General features: G+C 42.3%; 1 protein-coding gene across 2 annotated transcripts in view; it reads left to right on the top strand.

Moving 5' to 3' along the window:
* Window positions 1-27,267, top strand: part of sema6a (sema domain, transmembrane domain (TM), and cytoplasmic domain, (semaphorin) 6A) — a 106,671-nt gene extending 79,404 nt beyond the window's left edge. Inside the window, exons 13-19 of one of the 2 annotated variants that reach the window (XM_069178004.1) lie at window positions 625-798; window positions 2,538-2,678; window positions 2,803-2,880; window positions 7,293-7,351; window positions 8,230-8,250; window positions 11,283-11,462; window positions 22,823-27,267. In XM_069178004.1, coding sequence (XP_069034105.1) covers window positions 625-798; window positions 2,538-2,678; window positions 2,803-2,880; window positions 7,293-7,351; window positions 8,230-8,250; window positions 11,283-11,462; window positions 22,823-23,985 — 1,816 coding nt within the window. In that variant the 3' untranslated portion in view covers window positions 23,986-27,267. The remainder of the gene's footprint in view (window positions 1-624; window positions 799-2,537; window positions 2,679-2,802; window positions 2,881-7,292; window positions 7,352-8,229; window positions 8,251-11,282; window positions 11,463-22,822) is intronic. The other variant, XM_069178005.1, reaches the window with a different exon arrangement.
* The last annotated feature ends 415 nt before the right edge of the window (window positions 27,268-27,682 follow it).

Here is a 27,682-nt window from a genome sequence, read left to right as displayed (position 1 = left end):
TCTTAAATCCAGTTATTGTCTTACACTCACCAAGCACCACTCTGAAACTCACTGACTGGCAGGTGTCTAATATGTTAACCTGAATTTGAATTTGTTGTTTGGTATGACTGGAGCCAAACTTTGCAATCAGCAGCTGTCAATTACAGGGGGAAAAAAAGCAGTTTTTCTGAAAGGAACCACCTGACAGGCTCAATGGCAATCTGATTGAGTTTCTAATGAAATTACAATCAATTAACGAGATTAATAAGAGTCCCCTGCTGTTTCTAAATATCCTTTTGACATTTGACCTACATGATAGAAGGCCCATTAATTGATTCATTGACTATATAATTATTATCTGGGACATAACATTTATCTCTTTTTGTTGTTCTTCTTTATCAGTTTGTTTGTTAGCCGCTGTAGTGTGTGTTTATTGATGCAAATCTAATCTCCCTCCTCTCTTGAATGAGATCCAGTAGAAGAAGTCCTATACTGGGATAGAGTTCAAAACATTTACATCGAATCCCTGCTGGTGATGTTCAGCACCATCTGTTGCTCTTCCAGTGAGCAAACACTCCTGCTGGGAGGCAAATGGACTCATTAATTGACAGATTTGTTGTTTTTTCTTGGTATTCCTTCTTCCAGGTATCGACTGACGCGCATCGTGGTGGACAACGAGGCTGGACCCCATAAGAACCACACGGTGGTGTTCCTGGGATCTGAGAAAGGCATCATCCTCAAATTCTTGGCCAATATGAACAACGGCCTTCTCAATGATAGCCTGTTTCTAGAGGAGGTCAACGTCTACAACCCCGACAAGTATGTCACTGGGTAATGGTGTGTGTGTGTGTGTGTGTGTGTGTGTGTGTGTGTGTGAGGGATAGATAGAAACAGAGAAACACATGGATACAGTTGCTACAAACGAAGGAAGGTCATTTATTGCATATGTGTGTGTTATAGAGAGATCAATTTAGCATGTTTCCACCATCTATCGGCTCAGCCAACCCACCAACCCACCAGCTCCATCACTACCAGTCAGCTCCCCTGACCCAAGCTATTCAGCGAAGCCAGCCAACCAGATGGCTACTCTATCATTTAAAAGAGTTTTATCAGGTTACACTCTGCCTAACCACAACTACTAAATTAAAGACATGGACCCTAAGGCTCTGGATAACGTAGCGCTGTGGTTCCTGACCGCAGTGGAGCCCAGCTCCTCCAAAACGTTGGTTGATTAAAGGAAACACACACTCACACCGAGGTCTGTGTTTGTCTTCAGGGCCAGCCTGGGATCTCTTGCTAATATATTGCACGTCTGTTGGTGCACGTATAGATGTGAGTGAGTGTGCTTAATAAATTGGTAACGAGGGGTGACTTGAGCATTGTTCTGTACTGTGGAGCATAAGTGAATAAGGATAAATAAGTCTCAGTATGACCCTGCCAAAGCAAATATTTACCTGAGGTGAAAGATGAGAGGGAACGAATGGCAGCACAAACACAGAAGGCAGAGAGAAGAGCGCTGAATATCAGAGAGGAGCGAGAGGAAGAAGCAGAGCAAAAAATATAATATTGTGTTAGACAGCCAAGAAGAAGAAGGGATGGAGAGTGAGGGCTTTCAAGGTTACCAGTGTTTGTTATCCAACATGCTTCGGCCATGTGATGAGACGTATGTAGGGGATGAAGGGCAAGCCCTCTCGTCTCTCCTCTTCCTTTGCTGCGTCTCCTTCTCTACTCCTCCCTATCTTTATTTCCCTTCTCTCCTCTGGCTGGGCCCGAGCATTCGTCGGCTGCCAGCCATCTAGCTTTAGTCGCGTACAGTAAGTGACTTTGCCCGCCTACCTCCCTGCCTGGCTGGCTGGATCAGCGCAGGCCCGATTGTCGTGCATTACCCTGTGTAGATGGACTCTAAGCCCTAATTGAGAGCGTTAATGCAGGACCAGAGCTCTGCGAAGGGGAGATTAAATCCCAGGAGCTGGATGGCAGGATGGAGAGAGGAATGGAGGGAGAGAAGAGATAGAAAGATGCTTGACACGCCCCAAAGGGATTAGAGTGTGCTCCTGTGGGGCAGTGGAGACAAAGAAGACTAGCAGGGATGGAGGAATTGTAAAGTGTGTGTGTGTGTGTGTGTGTGTGTGTGTGTGTGTGTGTGTGTGTGTGTGTGTGTGTGTGTGTGTGTGTGTGTGTGTGTGTGGGAGGGGGGGGGGGTCAAAGGGTTTGAGTTGGTGTTAGTGGATTTTAGAGCTAAGTGCAGCGTTACTGCTGACTGCTCACAGTGCCCATCTGTTTGTTTATCTGTTGTATCTGTATCACCCCTTTCTTTATCTCCCTGTATCGCCCACTCTGTTCCTGACCCCATGTTCTCAAGTCCAGCATTATCTCTGTTCACCCTGACCTCATAGTTTGGCTCTCTGCCGCGTCTTAATCTTCCTTTTTTTTTTTCTTTAAATTAGCCTTTAAATCTTTGTGACTCCAATTTTCCTCGAAACTCTGTCCTTAAGTTACCATATAGTTGAAGTAAAGACCTAATAAGTCTGTTTTATCCTCTTCTCTGCCTACTATAGGTGCAGCATAGATGGTGTGGAAGATAAGCGCATCATCGGTATACAGATAGACAGCAAAAGTCATGCTCTGTGGGTCGCTTTCACCTCCTGTGTGGTCAAAGTGCCGCTCTCTCGCTGCGAGAGGCATGGACGATGCAAGAAGTAAGTTTGATGCTTGCCTGCCATCATGCCTGTAGTCAAACAATGTCCATTCCTTCGGAGAGACTAAAAATAGTATTCTTTTGTACAATATGAGGTACAATATAAGGGTGTGTTTGTCCTCCAGGTCCTGTATAGCCTCCAGAGACCCGTACTGTGGTTGGGTATCAGAAGGAGCCTGCAGACAGGTGGTCGGCAACACAAAGTAAGTAAACACAAGAGCAATCACAAGAGAGATGCCAAGTGGGAGAAATAGTTTGAGCATCCAGTTCTCTGAAAGTTAAAAAAAACAAAACACTAAGTTTAGATTGGTGTAAATTGATTTTTTTTTCCCCCCCCTACAAAGTCAAAGGTTGTGACCTGTGTGCAGAAATTCTGTAAAACTATCAAGGAGCATTATTGAATGAAACATCCAATCACGATTCCTTTTGGATGAATCTTTAAAAGTTTGTGCCTCTAACTACTTTTCCTCCACAGTAACAGCAGCTGAGACTCATGGGTATTGTAGTATTTAGATCCACCCTCCATCATTTATCAATTCTCATTATCCAAAACTGTTTCTTATGACATCATACTATACCATTTCTACTGAATATTGAACTGAAATCACATTTATATCTTAGGACTTGAATTATGTTAGGTTGAGTTTAGGTATTAAACTGGTATTTCACCTTTTTTCTCATACCCGGTGCCCTTCTGCTTTCTAGTCTTCATATCTGTGATCTTTCTAATTTTATGGTTTGTAACTTTAATTTCCTCAAGCTTAAAGGGCTATTGGAAGGATAAATGGAAGGAAAGTGGTGTTTGCCCCAGGCTCGGACTCGGGTACGCAGCACTAAGGAAAGCTTGACGGCCGCTGTAACTATAATTTGTGGCTGTAGTTATGACACAGAACCAGATTATGCTTTCTGAACAAACAGCATATGGAGTTCTGTGGTGGGAAAAAACATTTTACAGATGAAGTCATAACAAAAGGACCAGAGCTCCACTGGCTGTTTGACGATGAATGAATTTGATCCCCCTGCTGCAAAATGATTGGTCTGGCACGTCAATACACCAAAGGCACACGTACCCACATGCACACACAGAACTTGCATAGCAAAAACACACACGCTATACCCATCCTATTATTATTCTGCAAAGCCGATGCGGTGGACTGTTCTCGTTGACTTTCCACTTTGGAGCCGACACAGAGGCATTAAGAGGGCAGATGACCTCGCCTCTTTACTGTACAATATTTCTAAGTGAGAGAGGGAGGGGATTAGGTCTGGCTGGATCTGTTGGTCTGTGGTGAGCTATTCAAAACATTTGCCAGGCTGGACAGGAGGAGAGATGAATTAAAGGAAGGTGAGAGTGAGAGACATTTTGTTGTTTGCTCATACAAACAGGTTCTTGCAGAGTAGAGACTTCTCTTCCTTAACACCAGGCTTTCTTTTTTACTTTTTCTTTTCCATCATTAAAATAAAAAAAACCTATTGTCTCTTCCCCTGTTTCCTTGTCTGTCTACCTCGCCAGCTACGTATCTTCTTATCTGCGTATGTCCATCCCTGTCTGTGTGTCTATTTTTATTCACCTTTCTTTTTCCATCTTTCCTCTGACATATTCTTTCTCTCTTCCAACCCTCCCCTCCTTTCTTCTTCCATCTGGCCCTGATGCCTGCGTGCCAGCTTTTTCATGTGGAGTTATGCCTCTTGTACCTACTGCCTATAAACAGCTTGCACTCTGTTCTCTTGCAATATGGTCCCCAGTCAGCCCCTGTTACTGCATATAATTGCATATGATTCTGTATGGTTCCTATTTTGTAAACTAGACACACGATTCTGTTCCTCTGACTATCAGCATATCAGATCAGCATAATAATAGTAATAATAACTTCAGCCATAGTCTCAGACACCAACCTTGACATGTCTCTGGGTAAAACTGATCAAATATGCCCATATCTACTTGGTGAGCCCTTTATTCTTTTTAGAATTAAAGCGATGAATCACAATGAATGGGCAACTTTGAGGAAACACTGTATGTCACTGTATGTACAGTATGTCAAGTCCCTGATCGCCTCTTCACTTCTGATATGAATAATTAATGTTATTATGCCAGACCCGCATTTCAACATCCAAGTCCCCTCAGTGCAACCACACATCTCACATAATAATCACATCTGATGCACGATAATCTAAAATGGGGTTCAGTGCTGCCTCCAGTTATATACAGGGCAGCTTGAATTTGATTTAAATATGCATTCTGTGGTTGCAGTGGGATCTTAACCCTGAGCTGAACTGTCTGTAGTGTCACATTTGAACAGACTGCACTTCTGTTGCTATAATGCGGCCACTACGGGACCTGAACCCCTCAACGGAGGGCTCACACTGTGTTTCATTCACTTTCATATGTGCCAAGTACGGCCCAGACACTGCATCTGTAGTGTGACGGCTCATTGTTAATTCATCTCGAGACCAATGGGATTTAAACCTTGTAATCTTCATCTCAAAACAGTCCCACCACAGTTCTGTAATGTTATTACCAACCTATATTGGAAACCATGACCACAAGGTTGTCTTGTGTTTTGGTCTTGTCAAAGAAGCCAAACAGCGTTTCATAGCATGGTGGGACGAGGTGACGATGCCTGCGAGGAAAATCTGGCAGATACTGGGAGTGCCTGGGCTGCATTTGTGCTTCGACAGGTTCAATTGTGCAACTCTGCGTCTGCTTTGTGATTATGACAGTGTACGATAAGCAAATCAGATAAGCCGATTAACTGTACCCCCTGATATGAAAAGAGGATGCTGCTGTTGTTGTTGTGCGGATGTTGTTGTGCTTGAATTTGAAGGGGAATTGGTTATCAAGAGGGTAGAAATTCATCATCTCCTTTCCAGCAAAGGTTCTGTCAAACTGGGGGAAACAATGACTTGTAAATGAATTCATTACGTTTTTCAATCATCTCCCAAATATAAATATACATGAAGTTGTGACTTTGACTTTGTTTCTGATTTGAGCACCGAACAACAGTAATCTTCCTAAAATCTTGTCAGGTTCACATTTCCGGCTCTGATCAGGACACAAGGGGTGAATGATGCTGTTTTGGAAAACCATTCTTCTTCATGCTATAATTGTGACCAGTGGAGGGTGAGGAAGATGAGAGGCGGGTGGACAGGCAGGAGGAGGAATAGTGAGGGGGGAGCTGAGGAGGACTGTGAAAAGCTGTCATGCGTGACTGTGATCCTGGTTGACAGTTGGTCCGCTCTGTTTCACAGACCTCCTTGCTGCCTGCTTGGTGGTCTTTCGGGGAAAAAACAGGTCTCGGTGCAGATTGCATCAGAAAATAACATCTCCAAAACTCCCTTCCTCCGTGTCATATGATGGCCCTCGAGCATGGTTACCCCTCACTGCTTTGGTCTTGGCCCATGTGATTATAACAGACTCATATCTATGCTGAAGTTCGATGAACTCACACGCTGCGTAGAGGGAGAAAAAATTGTACAAAGTGAAGTTCTTACAAAACCATTACATTGGGAAATATGCTTTTTTTTTTTGCATTCTTACCAAGAGTTAGATGAGAATATTGATATTGAATTCCTTGTATTGCTATACAAGGAATGTAAAGCTGAAAGCAGCGGCTGGTTAGTGTAGCTTAGCATAAAGACGGGCTGGATACAGCTTTCATAGCTCTGTTCTAAAATTACATATCCGCCTACCTGGTCTTGAACAGCAGGTAGGCGTTTGTTTAACCATCACAAAAACCGTGAAAATTGTAATTTGCCATTATATGAAAGGAGTTTGTGCTGGACATGTTATTTGTTATCCCACATGTATTCCTTTAAGTCCTGTCCTTACTCTGCCTCTGACTGGCTCGTACTCATTGCTTTTGTTATGTTAGTTATGTTTTGGCATGATGAGTTTGCATAAGACAATGAGGATCAGAACCAATCACAATACAGAGTTGTAATAGATCTTAAAGGGAAAACAACAACATGTACTGGACAATTTTTTGGCTCCGACCAATAACTTCACAGAGTCCGAGCTGGTTGCCTAGCAACTGATTACAGAATTAAACTGCACATAAAATGATAATCTGACTGATGTTATAATTAATATACATGGGTTGCTATTAATTAGTGGGCTAGATGCTAGCTATTTCCCCCGTTTTCCAGTTTGTAAGCTAAGTAGCGGCTGGCTTTAGCTTCACATTAACCTTACTAACACGAGAGTGGTAGATATCAGTCTCAAACTGCTGGCAAGGAAAGCAAATAATCAAACAAAACTGCTTCTAAAATCGACACAACATAAGATAACTGTTTTTTTTTATTACAGTCAAATAAAACATCTATTTTTATCAACACTACTGTCAGTGAGTCCTGTGCCAGCTATGGATTTACCGGCCTGCTGCATTTTTCATAACCACTGATTTTCAGCCTCCAGGCCACCTGCTAGGTGGTCTATGATTTCGATCCAGCATCGGGGGTTTCCGTATTTTGCACTGTGTGCTCGAATAGGAGACGCTGTGTTTGCTGGTGTTTTTGTAGGAGCTCTCCTGTAGCTTTGTTACTTTATTAGGTGAGGCGAGTCTGCATGGCCTGGCCTGTTTTCCACTGCTGACCATGATGTCTCTGTTCCCCGCAGATCAGCCTTTGAGCAGGACGTGGAGCATGGTAACACAGATGGCCTGGGAGACTGCCAAAGTAAGCAGGCCCCCTTCACTCTTATCTTTCCTCCTCTATTCTATACCCCCACCAGCACCACCACCACCACCATTCCTCTCTTCTCTGTTAACTCCGTCTCCCTCTTCTCTCGGCCCTCCGCTTCCTTCTTTGCTGCTGTCACCTTTTTCTCCCCCGTCTGTTCCGCCCTCACAATCCTCTCTTTCAGCCTCTTCCATCCATCTGTCCCTTTCGGCTCTCGTCCTTTTCTGTCCTTCTCCCGCTGTTCCTCTGGTACCCCCGGTCAATAGAGAGTTGTGTCCCATTGGGCAAAAGACTGGGTTCCTTCTTGCAAATCGCTTCGAAAACACAACACAAACATTGAGCGACACACAGGGAAGGGATTTTTACTTGTGAGCAGTCACAGGGCTCATTTTGAAACCCAAAACAAGACGGGGCTCTCAACCAAGTCAGACTCAAAATTCTTGAAGGGTCTCTTTTACTCCGCAACACAAGGAGTGGCATATGGGGACTGTATATTTGATCTTTTCATGTCCAGAATAACGGTTTTGATTTGTCCAATGCGATACCCTGTTAATATAATACTGAGCTGCTCAGTTTGGAAAAGACACTTCAAAACACCTTGACATGAAATCATTTATCTTAATCCATTTAATTTCGATTTAGACTATTTACTAAATAAAGCCGATGCATTTTAACTTCAGTTTCATTAGTATGTTTGGTCAAAGCAAACCACAGTGTGGGCCCCTATTAGCTGTAGGAGCCATATAGATCACCTCTGATTAAAAGTAAGCAGAATATTGAGCAATGAGTCATGGCTTTTGAACATGTTAAAGCGTAAGCTCCCTTTACTGCAAGCAATAACATGTTTCCCCTCGTTTCTTTTCTTTTTCTTTCAGATACATTTGTGGCGCTGAATGGTAAGTATCCCACATGAACTGCACAGGCAAATCTAATAAACAAGCGGAGCTGCATTTCATCTCCCCTGACTCTTTAACTTCAGCCACACCTCCTCATCTAGTCAGTCAATCTTTCCCTCTCAAGGAAATTAAAACTCCTCCCACATTCGTAAAGACAGGTTATTAATGACTCAAGGTTTTAACTAAATTGATTTCGCTCCTTCTTTTTGATAGACATCCCTTCCAGTTATAAAGGTAATGAAACATTAAAGCACAGTTGGTCACGTTCCCCGCTCGTAGCATTTCCCCTCATCCAGCCCCTTTGGTGTTTAGAATAAAGGTCATAGAAATAGAAATCAGAATTTAAAAAACTTTCATGTTGATTTTGATTCTATTAGGTCCATTAGACATTCTATCTGAAAGGGCTAATGTAAATACTGCACATGTGCACACAGTTTTACTGCTGGCTTCTTCTCGCAGATACGTTCACTCTTCTAATCACACAACACAATATCACACTTCACTGTCGGCTGATTGATACCATTTTCCTCACACAAGACTGATAAACAGATTTGATTAGCCGGCAGCAAAGTCACTGTTATCCATGACACCTACACCTACACTCCCGTTTTCCTTATTTTTATCTAATCGGAGAGCACAATCGTTTGGTGAATCTCTCTCATGCACACACACACACACACACACACACACACACACACACACACACACACACATCTCAGCTGCCAGATCAAAACAGTCAGATCCATACAGAATGACAAGAATAGATATTTTGAAGTCGTTCCAGAAAGCCCAGCGCTCTCTCTGTGCCCCCCCCCCCCCCCAGCCCCCCCCCACACACACCCATACCTCCACTGTGATCCTCCCTCCTTTTGGAGATCCAGGGTCATGGAAAAAGCATCTGTGTTGGTGTGCACCCCTATAGTGCTGAATATGCTCCCACAGGTTTGGCTGTATGTTCTCCGGCACACACACACACACACACACACACACACACACACACACACACACACACACACACACACAAACCCACACAGACAACACCCAGTTTACAACCCCCTCCAAACAAAGTCTCAGCCATTGCCCCTGCCCCTCCATCAATCTGTCGGTGGTTGATATGGATTTGAAGATAAATAAATGCCCCTTCTCCATTCTCCTGTCTCCCACTCCAGACTAGACATCCTCGCCTCTCTTTTAATCTGTAGAAAGAGAGGGATGTGCATCCGTCGGCAGTTTAGGGCTTTTTTTTTTTCCTGATCCGTGGAGGAGCTCCGAGCTCTCTCTATGTGTGTCATCTGCCTGAATTGCACTTCCCCTGGCGGTGGGGGAATGAATTATAAAATAGGCCTGTCACACTAATCTCTCAGCCTTGGGCCAATAGTTAAATAAATCATTTTAATGATTGCCACGCCACACAGAGAAGGAGGAGGCTCTGGGTCGTGTTGTGTGTGGGTGTCTGTTGTGGGTCTACCAGCAGCATCAACGTGAGCTCACTTAAACGCCTCCCCATCTTCAAACACAAGCATAAACACATATTGAAAAGGAAGTCGCAGATCCCCAAACAAACACACACACACACATTGCTTTCGCCTTCTCCGTGGAGAGAGCGTGTCAAAACAGTAAATGGGGGTTGAGCTCCACAAGAGGCTGTTGATAAAAGTGTTGTCACTCTTCATCTAAGGAAGATTTTTTTTTTTTAAACATGTGGCGTCAACACATTATATTTAATACAATATATAGCTTGTGAAAAATTGTGTGGGGTGGCTTAACTGTAAGCATGTGGGACGGGAATGTGATTAGCATGGTTCAAAAATAAGCAGTCAGACAAAGCTTATGCACAAATTCTGCCTATGAAAGAAAATGAGAAAACGGAGACACGGGGATGCAGCGAAACACAGATTGTTTGAGCAAAAGATCGACAGAGACGCGAGACAGTAGGTGTGATCCATCATCCACAAATAAAAGAATACTTTTTTGTTCTTCATTTCCACAGAGACACACATCTAGTGTGTTTGTTTACTGTCAGTGTTAATATATCCACCAAATGTCTCCTCAATTAACTGAGTTATTATTTACTCTATAAATGTCAAAAAAAGCATGTTGTGTGTGTCAAATGGTCCAAAGCAAAAATGTTCAGTGAAATGTCACATGAGATGATGAGATGATGAGATGAAAAAAACAACAGCAGCAAATCATAACAGTTGTGAAACTTGAACCACAGAATATTTGGTGTTTCAGTTTGGAAAATGACAAAAATAATTGTTTGATTATCAAAATAATTGTTGTTCAATTACGAATTCTGTTTCAAGCTTTGTTTCAGCTCTCGGACAAAGTATGATCTAAAGTTGGAGAAGTTATCGGCATACATCAAAATGAATTGAACGTTCCAACAAAATCGATTGAAAAGTTTGATTTAAAGGAAACTTTAGAAAGGTTGCGAGAGGAACATGAACAGAGTTGGAGGCGCTTTGCAAGCAAAGGAAAGTTACAGGCAGACTTCTCGACAAGAGCAAGGGGAAAAAAAGTTTCTCTCTTGTCCTTCATATCGAAGGTAGGCACCCTACGGTGATTGTGGAGAAACACAATTGTAGTTTTCTCTGCTCTGACAGGCCCAGCAGAGCTTTGACATGTCAGTCAGAACAGGAGTGGAGAGAGTGAGAAGGAGGAGGATGGAAAAAAAAGAAACAAGTCTATCCTGAGAAAAACACACACACACACACACACACACACACACACACACACACACACACACACACACACACACACACACACACACACACACACACATTTGCTAATGACTTGCCCAGGGTCACAGAGAGAAACACTTTGTTGCCTCATACAGCCCAGCAGCTGTCCTTGTGTGTGTGAGCGTCTGTGTGTACGCTTCAAAATAGGAATAGATATGTGTGTGTGTGTGTGTGTGTGTGTGTGTGTGTGTGTGTGTGTGTGTGCCCCCCTGCTGGCCTGTGCCTGCGTGCACTGAAGCCTGTCCCTGTCTGCCGCAAGCGTCAGTTAACCTGTGTTGTGTCCGGCAGGCCACCATCACCATCACCATCACCAAACCCTCTCACTTCCCACCTCGGCCCTCCCCGAGGCGGCAGAGGGCCCCCTGGGGCGGGGCCGCATGGTGGAGCGGAAGGACCTCCCCATGAGTTCAGACAAAGGGGAGGACCCCTACGTGGCCGTGCCCTCTCAGACTCAGCCCGAAGCCAATGGTAAGCCTTGGAACGCAACAGTGAGCAGTCAATTTGGTCCATTGTCACCTGTGGCAAGGGAGGGATGAAGGGGAGGGGAGGGGTTTGTGTAATTGAGATTTACGGCTGCCTGGCTGCTTCCAGCTGATGAGGTGCAGAGATAGTGGATCGGTTTCTCTCTAGGGGACAAATTGTCTCACACTGCGCACGCAAACCCCCCACAGAAACGTACGCAAACACACCTACACGACACATACATATGCAGGAACAGGCGCATACACCTTCCATGCTCATTAAGACGCATGTACACGCACACAAATGCTCATACACACACGCTGTGGGATGGATTTATTATCCGTGGCCTGTAATGTCCCACAGGAGATGTAATATCCAGACCATTACACTCAGAAAAGGAAGATGGCAATGTATTTATTTCCCCGAGAAGATGGCCCAGTCCCCGGCTTTGTCATGCTTTGTGACACACTGACATGACATTGAACGCCCTTTTCTCCTGTGTTAACAACCTGCCTGGTGCTGAACCGCCTCAAGGACAGCTCACTGGATAAATGAGTCAGAGTAAAAAAAAAAAAAAGAAGGGGAGGAAACGAGAGGGACGATACCCGTTGGAAGGAGGAAAGAAAAAAGGTCACTGCAGTGCTGGTGATCCATGTTTTGTCCCTTAATAAAACAGAAAGACCCATAACACGTCCCATTAAAACAACATGCAACATGTCCCCACTATATAGTTCAGGCTGTCAGACGCGTCACCATGGCCACCAAGGACTTATGGAGGTTTTGATTAAAATAATAATAGTGATTTATCATTAGTGTTGATAGGTACTTTCTACAGATGAAAAAAGGAGGCAAGAAAAAAAAGAAGAGCCAAGACTAAAAGATTTTGTCATTGAAGCGTTTTACAAAAAACATAGCTTCAACCTTAAAAAGACCAAACAGAATATTTTTTTACTCACAAAGTTGGAAGAGTCTTTGAAGACTGAAGTGATGACAAGTTAGATTGATGGGTGAATAAATACATCCCAAAAGTTTAAAGATACTTGGTGATGTGATTCAAATGTAAGGTTGTCACATGACAGCCATAAACTTGGGCGAGCCAAAATCACAGCGTCTCTCATTGCAGCCTCTAAAATAAAACATTACGTTAGTTGAGTCTTTCCCAAATGCACATTTCAGTATCTCCTGTCTATGGACTGAACAGACGTACAGCAGTGTCTGCAACATGTCAGCTGGAAGCAGTGAGGCACCAGTAGGTAGATCCAAGCACAATGGTGGCAGAGACTTCAGACAGCATGCCTACAGCCAGCATCACAACATGCTGTCGCTCCCCTTGTTGCCGCTACCTGAGCAGGTGTAACATTACTTGAGCCTCACGCAGAGCGGTGAGGAGTGCTGAGCGTCAAATGTAACAAAAGCCTAAAGCTGTTGTACAATGATAACAAAATTATAGAAATATTGTTCTTATTTTGGTATAATGTGGGTGACCCATGCTCAGGTAACTGCAACAGGACTTCACATTTCAAAACAATGCTTCCTGCTATTTTTTCTGTATGATCATTATTATTATTATTATTATTGTTTTTATGAGACACCTTTGCAGCTTGTTTCACTCTTTATCAGTTCAATTTCAGCTCTACAGTCTTTTTGTTTTTCTTTTCTCTGAGAGTCAGCGCTGCTGAGATTTCCTTTGATTTCCTTGATTTTTGTGGCTTCTCGTGAAAAGTTCTTGATATTCTGCATGGCTTGGTCTAAGATTATGTCCTTTTTTGCTATTTATGTACTTGCCTTTTTTCCTGTTTTGATTGCTTTGAAGGTATTAAGCACAGTTTTGCCTCCATGCAGCTTAATGCTTTTCAGCATGGCAAATTGAGCACCACAGCCAACAGTACTCATTTCCCGCTCCACCCATCCTGCCTCCCCTTCCTTCCTGTCGCCCTCAGTATTACTGGCTTCAGGTGTCAACTGTACTGTGAAAACTTAGCAAACTGCGTGTGAAAGTGAAAATGGAAAAAAACAAACATTGTGATTATGAAGTCAGAAACCAAATAAACAAGTCATTTTATCTACATTTTATTGGCACAGAGATAAATCTATGCAGTCCATTTTACAGAAGAAATCAGGCATAAACATTTAAGTATACCATCAATCTAGAGTTTATGCTCGAGTGAAAACGTATTAGCTCATATCCAAAATCGTTTGCAAGCTTTTTCATGATTTAAAAGAAAGTAGAATTACTCCCTAACTTTTTCATTTGCAGTTGAGACATTGTGGAATCTTATCTGCTAATGAATATTACAGTACTGCCAATGTGTATTAGCCCAACACCACCAGAGTAATTAGAAATACTGCTAAGTGATGAGCATTCACACTGATGATATTTAGCGCCCAACAGCGTCATCGATCGGAGGCCTCTTGTGTTTCACAGTACATTTGAGCTTGGTGTTTGTCTGTCTGTCTGGGCCTCATCTGTCTCTGGTATATTTTATTCTACCAATAGCCACTCAACCATGCATCTCTCCCATTTCTCCCCCATTGCGCCCCCCCAACCCCCCCAAAAAAAGAAGAAAAAAAAAAAACAGCAGCCCCGCCACTTTCCACCATCTGCTGCCATTGTGATCAGTCTCCCTTCCACAGGACTTCTCATCTGACTGGGATGGCATGTTCCAAGGCTATACCTTACCTATAGTGCAAATTAATTCCTGAACCAATTTATGGAGCCCCCCTTCCCCCCTTTCTTCCTCCTCCATCTCTGCACCTCCTCCTCCTCCTCCATTTCTCCCCTTGTAGTCTGTCTCTTCTCCGGCTGGAGTCATATCTCTTCCCCTGTCTGCAGGAATGAATCCTCGCCCTTCTCCGCCTTTGCTCTCTATCCTCTTTTTCTACCTGTCTCCCTGTCTCTGTCAGGCTCAGCTCTTCTCCCCCTTTCCCCCTTATATCCACCCTCCCCAACCCCGACCTGTAGCCACTGCTGTGTTGCTCCAATTTATGGGTTCATTACAGCAGCTATCCAGGGGAGAGGGGACGAGGGAGAGGTTGGAAGGAAAGAGGGATGGAGAGAGACAACAGGGAAAGAGACATGGGAAATAAGGGGATAGGGGAGTGCATGATAAAGATTTAATAAACAGAACAGGACAATAATGCAGCAGTGAAGGTTATACGCCGGCAAAGAGATAACAGGTATACAAACTGGCTGAAAGATGTAAACAAACATGATGGAGGAAAGGAGAATCTGGGAGGATCTGTAATGAGATATTGTAGCTGAAGCGAGTGAGCGACAGTGTTTCTCTCTATCCCTCTCAGTCATTTGTCTTCATAATGACCCACAATTTTAACCCTGAACAGTCTACGTTCCGATTTTATGTTCACCCAGCTAACTCAGCTGATCGCTGCTGAAACAGCTGAATGTCAAAAATCTGAGTACATCTGATGCCGCCCTGCCTCCTAAAAATTACATTTATAAACCTCTATACTTTGTACAGCAAATTCATTTTGAAGTAAATGTAATGTCCATTTTACATTTTATCAACATGATAAGGCTGTTGATTAAGTGGCAAATTACAAAATGAAATGATGAATAAAACATTGCTGGAAAAGGTCCTTCATTTGCTCTCCTACAGTATTCATTCATAACAAGAGAAGCATGATTTCGGTTTCATGTTAAGGGTTGGGGTTGGGGTTGGGCTTTGCACACAAAGCACTTGATCCTGGTCTTAAAAAAGTCGAGAACTACTTGAAGCACAAGGACGAGTGTATAATTAACAATAACCAACACTTGAATTAGCACATCTCTTAAACAATATTAGCAAAAACTGATCATTAAAACAAAAAGTAATGCAGTACTGTTTTATTAGACAGTATTGGTTTTAGTTTGATGTATCTAATAAACTGGCAAAGTAGTATACAGTAGTACAATGTATGTAGCAATTTCTACATTCGAAAAATCTATTTACAAAATACTGGCAGCAGTTACTTCTCTTTCCAAGATATAATTGGAAAAAGTTTTATTATTGTAATTTCTAGGAGACATGGTTATCTGATGAGATGATTTTTTTTCGTCATGATCACAAAAGTCAATCCACTGCTAAAGAAGAACATGATGCAGTGTTTTTATCGTGATAATTACAAACTTGATCAGCGAATTTATTCTGAACAGCCATAATATTTCTTTTTTTTTAAATTCAAAACAGCACAACATTTTGATGAAATTTCTTCTCCATTACACGAGAGCTACTGTAATTTATTTGGGAATGTGACTTCCCTACCGTGTCAGGATTTCACACTAATACCAACTGTCAACTGACAGCTGCTCTGCAAGGGTTATTTTCAGATGCAGGCAGCTTTCTGACACCTGTGTGCCAAGGTGAGCCTGGTATGATAGATGGAGAGTATGACCCTGCACAGACAGGGATGCAGCACTATTTTTTTTTTCGTGCCAAGATGTCTTGATAGCGTGAGAACTTCAATTCATCTCACTTTTCTGGAAAGCAGTTGAAGGAACATTTCACCATCGTTATTGGGGATCCCACGTCAATCTAAAATGTTACCTGTAGTTATGGAAGGAAAACTGTCAAATCTGTCCAGTAACAGCACAGAAAATAGCATTTTTTGTTTATAGTCAAATTCTGGTGTCAAACTTGTCTACACTCGAGCATATTTTAACGGGTCATCTTGATTCTGTTCAGCTACATTCCCCTGCAAGATCTAAATTGTGGGTTTGCAGTTGCAATTATGCCTGTACAGTTAGAAAAAAACACAAAAACCAGAAAAGTAAAATATCTAGATTTGGAAAGGTGAGTGTAACCACTGATTTCTACACATATCAGTTCTGAAAATGGAACAACCAGTGGCAAATACAAGAGAGCTGTTTAGGTGCTAATTCTCTGAAATGTGGCCAGTATATAACATCACACATAACCTTTCTGCTTTATTTCTTCTTCTACTAGTGAGGAAGAAAAGATAGAGTAGGGATTTCTTGGTTGTCTGATCATTATAGACAACTCTTGTTTTAAATTGCCCTCCTATGGAGGTGAGCCGATGAGATTTGAGGTAATAGAGGCTTAGGCTTAGTTCACCGTGAACTCTGCTCACTGTCAGACAATGCACTTGGCTGGTGACGTTTCTAAGGAGCCTTTGAGGTTGAGCACATTTGGGAAATTTAATGTTAGTAGTTTCATATGTCCTTGCAGTTGAATGATAGGGTTTAGGTTAATCCCATTAAGAAGGATGCTAGGATTTGGGAAAAAAGTTGGTGGAGTGGCCCTTAAGCCAAGACGACGACAGTAGAGTAAAGAAAAAAATATTTATTTTAATTACATGCTCTTACAACCCATATTCCTGTCATTTCTGATTTTGGTTTTGTGTTTCTTACTGGCCAAAGATGTGTTAGGTCTTTTGAAGCAGATGAATTATTCACAGCTTCATTGTGAATCATAATAGCAACAGTGGACTGGATGTTTTCCCAGCATTACGCACTTCCCTGACTGACGTCAAACCATAAACCATAATTTTCTCCACTGATTAGCTTATTGTTCTGTCAGACCGCCTTTGTGCTCGACTCACAGTTGATGCTTACTTTTCAATTTTTTTTATGTTTTGGTTATGCTTTTCAGTGAGAGTCATCACCATTTCTGTTTCATACAAAAGCTGTGTTTTGTTTTTCGGCCGTGTGAGACTGAATTTCATATCACGGCGGCTCATCCTTTTGTGCTTTTGAAGCTCGTCTAACCCACATTCAGCTGTCATTATTCTACTTTGAACTGAATTTAAACTTGCAATGTCCATGACTGAGGCACTCATCACGTAGATACAAGCTGAGTCTTTGTTCTGCGGTGGTGTTAGGACGGGCCTGTTGTGTACTAAAACATCTCTGAATGATCACCAGTAGCTGCATTTAAAACTGGATGAAATACAATGAATATCAGTGCATGCATACTGTGGCACTTTTACAGACGTCAGAAGCTTGCCACACATTTTCAGCAGCTGCAGTTGGTCACCATCTGTGTAACAGTGACTCATCAAGCTTAAATATGAATTAATGAGAGTCAAGATGATGAACTGATAGCCACATTTGATTTCAAACCCCTGTTTTTCTACTTCGAAATATCCACATTTGTATAAACTGTGATTTCTTTTCTTTTTGCGGTAAAACTGCTGTCAGGGAGTTTGTTTTTTTAACATGTCAACATGGTATCACTCATTCAGAAAGAAGTGGATTAAATGTTTTAGCTTTGCTATTCATGTATTTTAACAAGTCTATCACTCAGTAATAGAAACAGTAGTAGTGTCAATTCAAGGCGTCCCAGGGATGTTTAATTGGGGTTGATTTCCTATGGCTATTAAATACTATACTTTGTATAAAGGGAGTTGGCTACTGCAGGTACAACAGTATTAATACCTGAGTAGTAGAATGATATAATTGGGAGTTTAATTATATCTTAACTTGCTCATCAGTATGCACTGCACTGATTCTGGATTGTCTGATGGATGCTTTAATATTGAGTAACACTATTAATGCAAGTGCCTCTTGAACAGAAACACACACAAGACTTAATGGGATAATATCCAAATGGGGGATTAAATAGGACAAAATGAATTACTGTCATCATCTAAACAGCAATGTCCTTTTTGAATGATGACAACAAGCTAGTCCGCAACAGAAAACCGTTTCTCAAGCTCTCACTGCAGTGAAAGCAGACTAAACGTAAGCCACTAAACATTTTGTGCTTCTACTCTTCATCTTTTGCCTGACTCCATTCTGTAGTTGTCAAGGTCCCCCGTTCTGTCTTTCAACAAGTGACACATCAGTGAGTGCAGTTAAGTCTGATTAAGATTTTTATCATTTTGCAGACAATGTGTAACGGCCTGTAGTCAGAGGTTAGGGCTCTCTCCGTAACCTCTCTGTGATGTGTAACTGCCTTTGAAGTTTCCCCAACACCAACACAAAGACAAGCTCTGTGGGCTTAAGTCAGCTGGTGCCTCTGAAGAGATTAAAAGAGTGTAAGAGTGTCTATGTGTCAGACAGATAGAGAGAGAGGGAGCATTCACGAGTTCCAGTCACAGCAGATTACAATGTTTCTGATTCACAAGTAAGTGCTGCCGATCCAGCCTGTTTTGACAGCAAGAAATATCTGATATGTGTTTAATATCTGAATGTTGAGGCCCGAGGCAGTGTGAAATTCAAATCAATTCAACCGCTGAGAGAAGTGTCAAGCTGCAGGAAGCCTCGCGATACGTTCTGGGGGCGAGGCGAGAGTCGAAACCAGAAGATTACAAGTCACTATATAGTCAGAACCCCAACATGATGAGACTAAAGCAGAAAATCTGTGGGTTTTCGCTGCACTTTGATATTGTTCAAGGTCACGCTGTGGAAGTTTTGAAAAGTTTTACCGAGACCACAAACGGGCATCGAAAAATAAGAGGCAGAGCCACCCTGATTCAAAACTAAGAAGTCCTGTGAATCGACTGAGACAGCGCCGGTGTCCTCTGTGGCAACTTTCATTCTCTTTGATGTTCGGATGAGAAACAATTCCTCACATGAAAAATTGAAGTTTCAAAGTTTCCCCCTTTTCTTTCTTTTGTGTTTTACTCAAAGCCCTGGGCTAAATACTTTCTAGGAGTGTGTGTGTGTGTGTGTGGGAGAAGTGAGTGATGGATGGAGAAGGAGGAAAAGAATGAGAGCGTTTTTTTTTCTTTAAATCAGGAAGAGCCATGCAGTGCAGGTTAAATAGGGCTTTAACCTTGGCTCCCACACCCAGAATAGAAGACAAAGATCCACCTCCACAGTTCGCCTACTTCACCAGGATGGACAACCGTTTGGCTCTGCTGCCCCCCGGCTTTTGTTATTCAATGTGAAATCCAAATGCCCAGTCGAAGAAAGTCAGCAATAAACTCACTGTCATGAAAATTCATACCAGTTTTGACTTGCTGTTTCAGCATGAAAGCACCATAGACCGAGATGAATGAATGTTCTTCCTGTTAATTTTGAATTGGTTGCGACAGAGAGATTTGGCAAAGTATTTGTTTCTGCTTGCACTTTTATTTTCTTATGTAAATTTTTTTTTGTCGATTTCCAGGACTCCTCACCTCAAGTGAAGCCGAATTCCTTCCTCCATCTTTTCTTTGTTCACAGAAATATTTAACCCAGCAGCTTTCAAACGGCAGCCGTCACCACTGCTGTTTCTGCCAACGGATGATAACTCACGAATACCACAAGGTTGTAATTATAGCCTTCCCAGTTTCCACTGAATAAGAACACTAAACATATGGAAGATGAGCAATGTGAAAGAAAACACTCTGAACAAGAGGAAAGTCAGAAAAGTGAGTCATTGTTTTCTGTAAAGAAGACAAATAGCAAAAAAAAAAAGATCTAAGTGAGGACAGAGCAATGTCAACTGAGTGAAAGATAGCAGTGAAGAAGAGTATCTCTCGCTCTTAGATGTTGCTGAATGAGATGTGAAGCAGATGTTTCGTTGGACAGGCGGGGCTGTTTGGTCACACGAGTCCTCGCCATAACACTTCTCAAACCTCAATGCTTTGCTGCAGATAACACTCATCACTTCTCACACACACTATCCACACAGACAGGCACGTCCCTGATAGAAAGATTTTGGCCCGAAAATACGTTTTTAAACCTTTTGTTTAGCACTAAATGAGGTACGACTGAGCTCCATTTTGTCAGCACTTTATTAAAGAGAAAAGTGAACTTTTGTTTTCACAATAAATGACGAATGATCAGAGGAAATGCTCTTTTTTAAAGTGAGGTATTGCTCAGTGCTTTATTTCAACAAGGAAAATGGGTTTTAAGTCATGTTGGACTAATGAAGTACGACTGCAGCGAGTGAGGATTATGGATGTTAGTTTAAGAGAGTCTGGATCTCAGTTCCATGAGAACAGATTACCCTGCTGTCTCTGTGTCTGTGTTATGTCTCGCTCAGGAGACGCAGAAAGAAGATATTCTTCGAGTACATCCTCAGTGACACAGACGAGCTGAAAAGCCAAACATGATTACCCAGCCCCCTCAGGATTTTAGAGAATTATTGGAACTAAAGCTTTGTTTTGTGGCATCTTCTTTTGAAAAACTACAGAGCAAAAATTGCAAGATGTTTCGTGTAAACAGCAAACTGTAAAAAGACTAGATTGCATCGATGTTTTGTGTTGACAACTCTTTTGATCAGTGATTTGGCAAAGTTCCTGTTTGCAACTCACACTGAAGAAATTTTGAATGTATTTGGTTTTCCTGTGAGAAGGTATAGTGTGCAGTGTAAGTTTTGTGGAACAAATTTAATCCATTACAGAAAAACTACACGAGTTTCCACATGGGACACATGGGATTACATGTATGACACATGTTTATCACATGTTGCATTATCACATGACCACATGGAGAAAATGTGTAAAAGTTTTCACATGGGAATTTACATGGTCTTCACACATTACACCATGAAAATGTTCCAAAACCACGTTTCGCAGACATCTGTATGTTGTCATGTCATCACGAGTTTTTGTATGTGAAATTCATGGCTTTTTCTGCAAACAATGTTCATGTTCATGTTTTAAAATATCTAGAATAATATTGTATGTCACATCTTAAAAAGCATTTTACTTGAAAAAGAGAAGACATTAACAAGGTGGATTCAGAAGATTTTACGAATGCCAGTCAATAAATTACACTAAAATGACACAGTCTGGGACATTTTCAGCCATGGTTGCCCTTTTTAGGTTATATACTTGCAAATTTATTTTAGATTCACTGTCAACCAACAACTACAACCAAAGTACCAGATATTTGTGGAAAAACTCCTCAAGGGTCGACTGACTCATCTTTACTACCTGTCATGCCATAATAACATTACCTTAATACAACTACCCACATTGCTCGTACACCCAAGTAAGACACTACCTGGTACAAAGCCTCAGAAACACGGTGAGAATGTGCAGTATCTTACTGGGGTTATCAAGTGGGCACCTCCCTTCACTGGTGCTTCGTCTAGTTAAGCCCACGACACCTCGGGAATGCTCAACAGCAGTCCTGACGTCCCAGTACTACCCTCAATACTCACACCTACCCCTGCTCCACCTGTTTTACATCTAAACTATATGACTTGTGGCTACATACTTTGGGAATGTTATCTTTGCTCAAAGTATAAAGAAACACATGATGGATTATGTGAAGTTGAGTTCCATTCATACATATGGATATCAGTTTAATTTCCTCAGATAAATCAGGTTTTTATGACCTCCTTCTCAAAATGAAAAATGTTTGATATGTATGTTCTGTGCATGGAGTAATACATACCGTGATATGAGACTATGAGTGAAGTACACACGTGTAACTGAGTCACGTTATGAAGACTGGCAGTGCACTGTGGGAGCTTTTTACTTGATAAAGCCCACCTGCCTAATCCTCTGTCTGTGGTAACTGATCTGTGCAGGACACAGGTCATGTGTGAAGTCATTATAAATCTCTCTGCCGTGGACCGGTGTGTTTAACCCAAGGAACAGAGTGCTGCATTAGATGTCTACATTCATCAACAGGCTGCGGGTTATCATCTGTGTGTGTGTGTGTGTGTGTGTGTGTGTGTGTGTGTGTGTGTGTGTGTGTGTGTGTGTGTGTGTGTGTGTGTGTGTGTGTGTGCGTGCGTGGAGATTGTTGTTGACCCTGTTTTATTACACACAACCTGCTGCTCCCACTCTCCCACCGCTAAAATACTTCACATCTGCTTTTATTGAATTATCTTTTATTTGGCCGTATCACATCGCGTTTTTGAAAGTAGCGCTTTCATAAGACACTGATGACACAGCTCATTGGATTTAGCGCCTAATCAGTGGCTTTTTAATGTATTCTCTGTGATTCATGAGATTGGATCCAAGCTTTATGAAAAGTCTCCCATTTGCATCTACGAGAAGAAAGGGTTTGGGTATTTCAGGCTCCTTTATCTGCGCTCATATCTTTTCTCATTTCAGCAGAAGGTTTTATCTTGGATTTAAAATGTGAATCATTATCACCCCTCCAAAACACATTTTCAGTCTAAGATTGGATTTTCGGGACGTATTGAATGTTGCCACTTCAAGCTACCATTTTTTGCCCGTTTTTGAATAGATGTTCCTTATGATGGGATAAATCCTTCTTCATTTGCATTTTTTCATGAAATTATTTAAACCGCTAATCTTTTTACCCAATAAATATCTTTTAATTATTTTAATTTAGTATTGTTTTTTATATTTTGGCAGGTCTAATAACAAGTATCTTTCCCTACAGCTTTATTTTTCTTAGAAACAATTTTCTCTAACCCCGCCCCCTTGCAGCAGTGTCACCTCTCCTTCATGCAGTCTGCCTGTCTGAATGTCATCTTTACATCTCTCTGCAGGTGTGATCCGTGAGAGCTACCAGAAGGGTCGTGACCAGCTGGTTCCTGTGACTTTGCTGGCCATCGCCGTCATCCTAGCATTTGCCATGGGTGCCATCTTCTCTGGCATCATTGTCTACTGTGTCTGTGACCACCGGCGGCGAGACATGAACCTGACAGGCCGCAAGGAAAAGGACAGCCACCACCTCCACTCGCGCCGGGGATCCATGAACAGTGTGACCAAGCTGACGGGCCTCTTTGAGACGCAGGCCAAAGACGGTCGCCCCGAGGCGATCCTCACCCCTTTGATGCACAACGGGAGGCTGACACCAAACGGAAAGATGCTGATAAAGGCAGACCAGCACCACCTGGACCTTGCTGCTTTGCCAACACCTGAATCCACCCCGATGCAGCCACGTCGTAAGCCCAGCCGGGGAAGCCGCGAGTGGGAAAGAAATCAGAACCTCATCAATGCCTGCACCAAGGATATGCCACCTATGGGCTCCCCTGTTATCTCTACAGACCTGCCCCTGAGGGCCTCACCAGGCCACATCCCCAGTGTGGTAGTCCTACCTCTGCCACAGCATCAGCACCAGCTTCAGCCTCATCTGCAGCAGCACCAGCAGTCCTACCAGCATGAGTATGTGGAGCAGCCCCATCATAGTGATCTGAGCATGGGCCACGGCCTCATGGACGACCAGGGGGCCACCCTGGAGTACAAGACAGTGAAGAGCCCATGTCACAACCTCAACATGGTGGATCCAGACGGAGTGCTGCCACCTCGTGTCCCCCAACGAGAGGCCTCTCTCACCATACCTCCTGCTGTCCCACAGATGGGCAAACGCCTGGAGGTCCACTCGTCAGTCTATGGGCTCCGGAAGGGATCGGCCTCCGCTGCTTGTGGATCCTCCGCCCTCAAGAAGCACAACACCAACTCATCTAACTCCTCCCATTTGGCGAGACATCACAGCTTCAACCGTGTGGAGACCCCACCACCTGCACCTCAGAGGGTGGACTCCATACAAATGACAGCACAGGGCATATCTCTGTCGCGGCAACCTGGAATGAGCTCCTACGGTTCACTGCCTCGAACGGGCATCAAACATCTCAAGCCTGATGTCCCTCCCAAACCCTCCGTAGTCTCACTCTTGACAAAAGTCAAGTCCAGTGACTCCGGCACATAGTCAGCTCGTTACCCCGCCAGTCCAATGTGAACAGACAGTAGTGAAAGGTGTTTTCTGAAAGAGAGAAAAAAACAGGGAAAACTGTACAACTTGCGTCTCCTTTTTGTGATTTGTTTGTTTGTTTTTGGTGTACAGTACAGTGGAAAATGCAACACAGTTTTTTTTTTTTTTTTTTAAGAAAACACTTTCTTTTTATATAAATATGTAAATATTATACAATGGTTGTCGTCAGTTGTTGCCGTCATCGAGCTCAGGCTCTGGCTGGCTCCCAGTTCCTCTGTTAACACACACAGGAACACGTGCTACTGAAAAAGAAGATGATGGTTGTCCTGAATATTTCATCGAATGGCACCCTGTAGCATTCAAGACAGTGGCTCTCTTGTTTGTGGTGTCTTTGGTCACTGGGACTTGATACTTTATCTTGCTGGAAAAGCACATAAGAAGACAGCACGTGGGGTGGGGGTTGGAGAATAATCGTTGTACAGTACCTTGAGGATCGCAGAATCTGAGCGAACAAGCACTCAGAGGGATTGAGTTTGGACTGAAAGGACAGACGGCTGCCTGAGTTCTGTCGGAAACTGTGAAAAGCCTCTCAGTGTTACAGCAATCAAGTCCTGCCCGGGTTTCTCTCAGAGCTCGGGCCAGAAGAATCTTCTACTGTACTGGTTACTGAATAACACATGACTGTTAATACTAATAGCTTGTTGTATTTATTTTTATTAAGTGCTTTTGAAAAAAAACAAAAAACAGACTGACTTTCTAGGCTCGGAGAGAGAGAGAGGACAAAGAAGAGATCTTTTAATATGAATTAATCAAGTGTGAGAAAAAAATATTTAAAGTCATTAAACTGGAGCCAGTAGAACTTTCTTGGTGACTAAAGGTCCACGAGGTCTTACTGTGTGCTCAGTGGGACCTGCAGCTTGAGATATACGTGACCTCTGTGACGAGGAGGAGGAGATATTTATTTAAACTGTGCCAGACCAGGACTTTTACCTTTGCGGACCAGAATTTCCATTGTTTTAGACCAATCATAAAAAAAAGACTTCCTGAATCTCACCCTGTCACTCCTCCAATGAGCATCCCCCAATCAGCACTGTGGTTTTCGTGTGAGTCAGAAACATTTGTCCTGATTGGTTGCTGGATTACCAGTGCCATCCAAGCTCACTGTTGCATGTTGCAATTATAAGAGAAGCAGCTGCAGCAGCAGTTCGGGAATCTGCATACACACATACGAAAAGAAGCTGTAAGTGGCTGCAAGCAAACGAGCGGTGCCTCCATCTCGGAGCGTGTTGTCTTTTTTCTGGCGGCCTCACAGATGAGCAGGTGAAAAGGAAAACTATAAAACCATCTGTGTTGCCTGCTTCTTTTTCCACATGTAAATTTGTGCCTTACACCCTAAAGTAGTTACAATGTTTTCTTTACTAGCTGTTAACTTTGTCTCCTTGTTGTATTTTATTTTTTATTTTTTCTTACGTCATGATATTTCCCTGGTTTGATAAAAATGCAATTAAAGAATGTAGGTGTTATTGTTGTAATTCTGGTCCCTAGACATAACACACTTATAGCCCTGAGGGAGGAGAGAGGAAGGAGCATTTCCTTTCTGTTTTCACTCTTTCTCTCTGGCACCCACACATAAACACATGCACATATATACACACACACACACACACACACACATACACACACTCATCTTTATGGTTCATTTCTGATTGTGCCATTAATGCGCTTAAAGCAACCCTTTATGTTGTGCTGGCAGTGTCGACTACGACGTTGTGAGTGTTTTTGATTTTTCTATTTTATACAGGTCCTGGTATTTGTTTTTACTTGTTTTTTTTTGCTGTCTGTTTGTTTGGAGTGACGGTTAATTGACTGATTAACTGAATAATTAACATTTGTTACTTGAGAAAGGCCAACATATGTGTATCTTTCTGGTGCACCGCAATAATAATGCAACAATGACACCATAGCAAACGTACAGTATGAGATACACATAAGCACCCGGTGTACTAACACAGCTTTAGGCTTCTTGCGTGCACCGTAACACTCATTTGTTAGGCAGTTGCATAAACAGGCTGGTTCCTGTGAAGAAACATTTTAAAACGACAATAGTCAAAAATTGTACTTTCTTCAAAGCCCCTTTTTTGTAAGAGACAACACAGCTTGAGGAAGTTTAGAGTTGCGTTTTTATTTTGCTTCTTTAACTCTCATTATGAAGGCCTTACTGATGGCTGAGAGTTTGACTAATCTGATCGTTTTTGCATTCACTTCCTTTTTACTTGAGGATTTTTATCGATCACCCCACCCCTCACCTAAACACTTAAATCATCTGAGCACTCCCTTAGTGTCGTACGTGTAGATAGGTAAAAGTTTTCTTGATATCAAAGCATTTTTCTGTTTCTCAATGGAGGAAAGCCAACTATGTCTCAATCCACAGCTAAAATAGGAAGAACGTGTAGGATCTGTGACCTGACTAACATGTGTACATAGGCGCTGGCAAGGTTCGGTTGCTAATGACAGAGTCATGGGCAACAGATGAGGTCAAAGCATGAGCCAGGAGGAAGGTGTCCCATCAGAAACATGGTCTGGGGTCAGTTGAGACATTATCAATATAAAGATCTTCAAAGTGCAAATGACTCGAGGTTAGCATGAAGATGTGCGTTCACTCCAGACTTCCAGATTACCACTGTGTTGTTAACTTGCGACTGGACACAAAAAGGCCCTATTTACACCGTCCAATGTATTCAGTGCATGAATCCGCAACTTTCCCTGGCCTTGAGTAAGGCTGATCTACGACTAAATATTTCTTGTTTGGAAATGTACGGTCGTGTTGGCTCTCGCCTGCGAGAATTGTCCACAAAGAATGTGAACAGGTTAAATGTCCACATCCTCTGGAGTAAATTCAGCTGCAGGTGCATTTTAAAGTTTCTAAACACGAGGCGTTTTGATAGAGGAAGGTTCGAACATTTTAAAGACTGGATTGGGTTTGACTGCGAAGGTTGCTGTGGACAGTGATGTTCTTTGGTGTGTGCCTTTTTGTCTTTCACCCTTGTTATAATACACTGCTATTAGATGCAAATCAGCTCTCTTCTCAACTTCTCAAACTTTTGAACTTTGTAAGCTTGTAAGATATTGTGACGTCACAAAGTTTTTTGCCCTACTCTCCACTTCCTTAACATCTGATTCACAGCTTAATGTATGTTGTAAAGAAAAAAACTCTTTAATTTAATGCAAAATGTAATAAAAAAAAAAAAATGAAAATAAAATTCTTGTCATGAAGACGTTGATATGTCCTTGACTTTTTCACTTGTTTCTGTGCCTTAGGTTGTTATCTTTATACTGGTAACATCTTCAGTTGTTGAATTCTGTGCTGTACTATTTGGGGAAAACCAAGCCCTGGTTTCGCGCAGGATTTCAAGGCTCTTTTGATGGAGAATCCCTTTTAAGGAAAATGTTTTACTTTTGTGACCTCGAGTACACTATTCTTCTTTGGTTGTAAAACCACCATCAACCCCTGGAGATCTGAGAAACGCTTCTTAGAATAAAATTCTACTTCTCATAAAAAGCTTGCCTACGTGGATGAAAGTACTTTCAACCTAAGTGAAAATTATCTTTTTAACTTCATATCCAACAAGTTAAAAAAAAGACTCAGTGATGAGCAGGATGAAGAGGCCTGTACTCTGTTTTATTATTGATCCTG

This window comes from Embiotoca jacksoni, unplaced genomic scaffold (genome assembly GCF_022577435.1).
Source record: "Embiotoca jacksoni isolate LCO1_2020_lvr unplaced genomic scaffold, fEmbJac1.0.p SCAF_8, whole genome shotgun sequence".
NCBI classification, from domain to species: domain Eukaryota; kingdom Metazoa; phylum Chordata; class Actinopteri; family Embiotocidae; genus Embiotoca; species Embiotoca jacksoni.
This window is presented reverse-complemented; position numbering and strand designations above follow the sequence as displayed.